The sequence below is a fragment of the Elephantulus edwardii genome, unplaced genomic scaffold (assembly GCF_000299155.1).
Source record: "Elephantulus edwardii isolate Elephantulus edwardi_28Jun2011 unplaced genomic scaffold, EleEdw1.0 scaffold00179, whole genome shotgun sequence".
NCBI classification, from domain to species: domain Eukaryota; kingdom Metazoa; phylum Chordata; class Mammalia; order Macroscelidea; family Macroscelididae; genus Elephantulus; species Elephantulus edwardii.
In genome coordinates this window covers 3,773,833-3,779,623 of record NW_006399929.1, presented here as the reverse complement: position 1 = coordinate 3,779,623, position 5,791 = coordinate 3,773,833, and the positions used below count along the sequence as shown (strand labels likewise).

The 5,791-nt window shown below is 35.6% G+C and overlaps 1 protein-coding gene across 1 annotated transcript in view; it reads left to right on the top strand.

Annotated features, from left to right (window-relative positions):
* The window catches only part of MDGA2 (MAM domain containing glycosylphosphatidylinositol anchor 2), a gene marked incomplete at its 5' end in the record, with an annotated part of 686,261 nt that overhangs the window by 249,836 nt on the left and 430,634 nt on the right, over positions 1–5,791 (top strand). The window contains one exon of the mRNA XM_006896016.1: positions 2,767–2,899. Coding sequence (XP_006896078.1) covers positions 2,767–2,899 — 133 coding nt within the window. The remainder of the gene's footprint in view (positions 1–2,766; positions 2,900–5,791) is intronic.

Genomic DNA, 5,791 nt, shown 5'->3' with positions numbered 1-5,791 from the left:
TAGTACTACAATCTCTTCTAAATCTAGCCTGCACATCTGGCAGTTCTCTGTTGACATATTGTTCCAAATGTTTTTGGATCATTTTCAGCAGAATCTTGCTTGCATGTGATACTAATGATATTGTTCTATAATTTGCACACTCTGCTGGGTCACCTTTCTTTGAAATGGGAACAAATATTGATCTTTTCCAATCAGTCGACCAGCTGACTGTCCTCTAGATTTCTTGGCACAACTCCTTGAGCACATCCAGGACAGCATCTGTTTGTTGAAATAATTCAATTGGTATGCTGTCAACTCCTGGAGCCTTGTTTTTTTGCCAATTCCTTCAGAGCAACTTGAACTTCCTCCTTCATCACCATAGGCTCTTGCCCATATGTTATTTCATGAAATTTCTCTGTATCAGCCAAATCCTTCTGATACAGTGACTCTGTGTACTCCTTCCATCTTCTTTTGATACTTCCTGAGTATTTAACATCCTACCCAAACTATACTTAAGTGTTGCCACCCATGGCTTAAATTTGTTTTTCAGCTCCTTCAGCTTAAGGAACATTGAGCGAATCCAGCCCTTTTGATTTTCTGACTCCAGCTCTCTGCACATTTCATTATAGTATCTTGCTTTGTCCTCCAAGCTGCCTTTTGAAATTTTCTGTTCAGCTCTTTGATTTCTTGATTTCTACCTTTAGCTTTGGCTTCTCGGCGCTCTAATGAAGTACTCAAAGTTGAGTCTGGCATCCATCTCGGTCTTTTCTTCCTCTTCAGGCTTTGTAATGATCTTTTGCATTCTTCATGGTCAGTTTTCTTGATATCCTCCCAGAGCTCATTTGGTCTACACTCATTGGTGTTCAGCCTCAAACCTGTTCCTGAGATAGTTTTTAAATTCGAGTGGGACAGACTTAAGGTCAAATCTTGGTTCCCGTGGACTCGATTTAATTTTCCTCAACTTCAGCTTGAACTTGCATATGAGTAGTTGGTGGTCTGTCCCAGTGTCACCACTCGGCCTGGTTTTCACTGCTCATACTGAACTTCTCCACCAAGTCTTTCCACAAATGCAATTGATTTGTTTCCTATGCATACCATCAGGTGAGATCAATATATATAGTCTGTGTTTATGTTTCTTATAAAAGGTCTTTGCAATGAATTAATCATTGAATGTGCAGAACTCCAGCATTCTGTCTATCTCCAGCCTCATTTCTCTCACTGAGCCCGTGTTTTCCAGCTACTGATCCTTCATCCCTATTCTCAACTTTTGCGTTCCAGTCGCCCATTATTATCAATGTATCCTGATTGCATGTTTGATCAATTTTGACTGTCAAAGTTGGTAGAAATCTTCTATTTCTTCTTCTTTGGTTCTAATTATTGGTGCATATATTTGAATGATAGTGGTATTCACTGGACTTCCTTGTATGCATATGGATATTATCCTATTGCTCACCACATTGTATTTCAGGATAGATCTAGAAATGACTATCCTGACTTGACTATCAATGACCAGGTTTTTCTGTCTTGGAGCTGTTTGGTGGGTTTAACTACCAGCCTTCCACTTAACAACCAAGATCTTTACCATTGCACTACAAGAGGTCCCCTGATCAATGTTTCTCAAATAAAATAAAGGTAGCATACTGTCTCATGAATATCTTATTTAGGGGGAATATTCTTGCTATTTTTAAACCAAATATATGGATATAATTAAGCTAAATCCCAGAGCAGCTACTTGGAATTGAACAGATGGATTTCTTATTGTCTTCTATTTGTTTTTCTTTATTTCTTTGTTCTTAACTTAGTGAGCATAATTCATAATTTTCTATGACTTTATAATTTTCTATGATATGTCTTGATTGAAAAGTTTGTAGATTAATTAAATCACTTGTCTAATAATCAATTGATCTGAAAATTTGCAAAATTTTACTTTGGAAGTGTATGCCTTGAACTGCTGGGAATAAAATACAAGAACAAAAATTTTACATGAAATCTTTTAAATACTTCATTTTTGGTCTGCCATCTAAAATTGCTTCAAATTCTTGAACTATTTATGTATAAAAACTTAATTAATTTGCATTGGATTTACTTTATTAATTTAGTTCCACCAGGGATATTCCTTAATAGGCTTTTCAATAGAACCTTTTTCTTCCATAACATTGTATTGTTACGCAATGTTGAAGTCTGTATGGATTGCAGGGTTTTTTTTAAGAAACTGCATTATTAAGTATATTATTCTGATCATTGCATAGCAGTTTGCATAGTTATCAGCAGAAATAGACATTTTCCCACCCTTAGAAGCAAATTTGAAAAGAAAACATTATGAACTTTTGCTGTAATCTATTTTTATCAGAAATGTTTTCTCTCGAAGTATACTATACAATTTCTTTTAAAATGCAATGTTGGGGGGGCATTTTCCTTAAAAAAAGCAATTTTCCATATTCTAATCATAATGGAATATCATGTTTCAGTTAATCCATTTATTCTAGTTACTTCTTCCTTTTTTTAAAAAAGAGAAAATTGATTTGACAAGTTTCACTTAGTGCAATACACCTATACAGGGAATCACAATACAACGAAAATTCAAATCAAGGTCTCAGAATTTCAAACAAACACCAAGACCAAAATCCTAAAGTATTGGTATTGTGTCTCTTTTCCATTAATTTTTTAAAAAGGGAAGAAAAAAAGACTTAAACTTACATGCCTTAACAGATTATTAAATCAAACTAAAAATAACAAACATGCCAAATATTTTTGTCTTTTTAAAAATTACCTTTTCTGCATTTTCAGGGTGAAACAAAGATCTTAAAACTAAAGAACCTTCGACCTCAGGACTATGCTAATTACAGCTGCATTGCTTCAGTGAGGAATGTATGTAACATTCCTGATAAGATGGTGTCATTTAGACTTTCAAATAAAACAGGTATGAAATAATCTCTTTATGCCATATGTCTGTTGTGCACAATTAGTATTTTGTGAAACTGTCACCCTTCTAATGGACCAAATGATTTACATAGTATGTGCAGGATTAGGGAGCAATTTTTTTTCTGAAAAAAATGTTGGTTATTTGTAATACTCTAGTCAGTTGCATGCAGTAAAATTTAATTGTCGTATACTCCATGAATGGGCTTGTGTAACCACCAAATGAAACTATAGTTTGTTAAAATATTGTAATTATGAACATTATAAGCAAGCCAAAATCTTATTCAAATAGATTTTTGAGAATTATTAATACTTCTTCATGAAGAAAGTCAATATATCAATTAGTAAATGTGTTCTGTGATTCCAAAACCATATAAAAGAGCGTCTCTTTTATTGTCTTTTAAGTATAGAAACTAACTGGTAATTTCAGGTAAGTGTTTTTAGGAAAGGGCATTTGTAAAAAAATGTTAAAACATGAGCAAGACTACAACTTAAGTAAAGACACTTTGTGGTTTCTAATAGAGACCTCAGAAGAACTGAAAATAGATTAAGAAGAAATTACTATAAGGAAGAGCAAAATGTAGGCATAATGAAGGAACAGAGTGTGAGAGAAAGAGAATGTATGTGAATAAACATTCCTTAATTATTTTGTATACAGTTTTTTAAATAAGAATTTGAATTGGTTTTTGGAAACTCCAATCTCAAGTGTAGATTCAGGTAACACTTTACTTCAGAATATTTATAATCAATTAAACAGTCCTTTAATCATTTGTTTAACATTTATTAATGCCTCCACATATGTGAGACCTGCTATTTCTGCACTTGAAGTCTGTTAGATCATGGTAGACAAGTCCCTTAAGCTCCAGTGTCTCTACATAAAGCATATAGACTGGACACTGATGATATCCAGACTTAAATTAGTTCATCTAAGATGTGATCAGCCAGATACTCTGCTGGAGAAGGAGGGACAATCTCCCCCTGTACCAGTAGATTCAATTTGATGGTACACACACAGAAAAAATAGTGAAATAAAAAAATATTTTTTAAAAATATCTGCTCAGCAGCATCAACTAATTTGGTAGAAAAATTAAACCAAGGGCTTTATTGGAAGGTAGGAGCAATGTTTATGTGCTCATGAACACCTTAATCAACATGAGCTTTACTGAGTTGATATTTGAAATATTCACTCAGATTAATTGACCATTTATTCATCATAAATTTAATGGGACTCTATAGTGTGCTTGAAGCTCTGGGAGTGTGGTCCTTAGAGAGTTGCATGGTTAACCTAAAGGTGGTTGGTGCTTCTGCCAGTTCAAATTCACCAGCGACTCCATGGGAGAAAGATGGTAGATCTCCTCTTTTGCGATTTGCAGCCACTGGAGAGTCTGCTATGAATTGGTTCTAACTCAACAGCAATGAGTTTTAGGAATTTTGTGTCACAGGTGCCCTGGTAGTTAATGCATTGCTAATCAAAAGATTGGTGGTTTAAATCTCCCAGCTGCTGCATAAGAAAAGGTAAGTGTAAAAGAGAAAGGGCCACATGGGGACAGACATACCTGACCCTCATCTACTTCAAAAAGGGGATCTGTTCCTGTTCACAACATTAGTAACACAAAACCAATTCTAATGATTTTAGACATCTTTCCCATGTTCCCATACCTCTTTCTAGTCATCTCAACACCAATCTTAATCTTACTGTTTTGCTTAGTCCAAAAGCTGATGTAATAGTTTTACAGACCACACGGAACCATATTGGGGAAGTCAAAAGATTGTAATCCAGATTAATAACAGAATATGGTCAAGATAGGTCCTAAAATGTGTCACAAGCACCTCAACCTTGAGCCTCAGGACTCCGCAATAATATTCCTTAGTTCTCAATCCTGCCGATACTGGCTTCCCCTCCTCATTTGTCCCATAAAGTTCTCAGTTTTGCCAACATTGTTTCTCCCCTAATTCCCACCAAGGTCTCATCTCCTATCACCATCAAGGTCTCATCTCGTCTCGTCTCATCTCATCTCATCTCATCTCATCTCATCTCATCTCATCTCATCTCATCTCATCTCATCCATCATGTCTCCAGTTCAAACACAAGCCACTCTATTCCTGGTGGTGAAGTCTCTTACGTCTTTACAACTGGGGGATGATCTGATCTCTAGGCCAAAACTGTTCAATTTATTGTCAAAACTAGTCAATCCTCTTATAGATTTTTGCGACTGGTCTATCCCCTTGTGGAATGGTAGATAGCCAATCACTTTGTGGATAAGCAAACATGTCCCTTTTGCAGAGTCACTCCCATCCCATTCAAATAATGCTATAAAAGGACTATTGAAAGACCATTGAAAGACCAACTCCATTTTAAGACAATGTGTTCCCTTCAGATTTATAATTTAGGGGAAAAGGGCAATATAAACTTTTTAACCATAATTACATTCTTTCCTCTTGCATTTGCTTCCCTTACATTTGCTGGTGTGTTTTTGTATATGGTCAAGCTGGAACCAACCCATAACTGACCTTCCAACAGGAGTTCAGAGGCAGTTAATCACATGGATCAACATCATCTTTATTCCATAGAGAAGCTGGTGCATTTTAATCCACCTTTGTGTTGACAATGCAGTTACTTACCACCTAGCTACCAGAGTGTGTCTATGTCTGTGTCTGTGTCTGTGTCTGTGTCTGTGTCTTTGTCTGTGTCTGTGTCTGTCTGTCTGCCTGTCTGCTTGTCTATCTATCTATCATGGATTTAATCTAATGGGATTACAAGAATCAGATCAATTACATCTGTGGAAAGAATAGTTAGCTAAGTTCAATGTCAGCAGGGGAAACCAGGCCAAGTACTGATTTTGAAACAGATCATCAACTACTCATGTACAATTTCAAATTAAAGCTAAAGGAG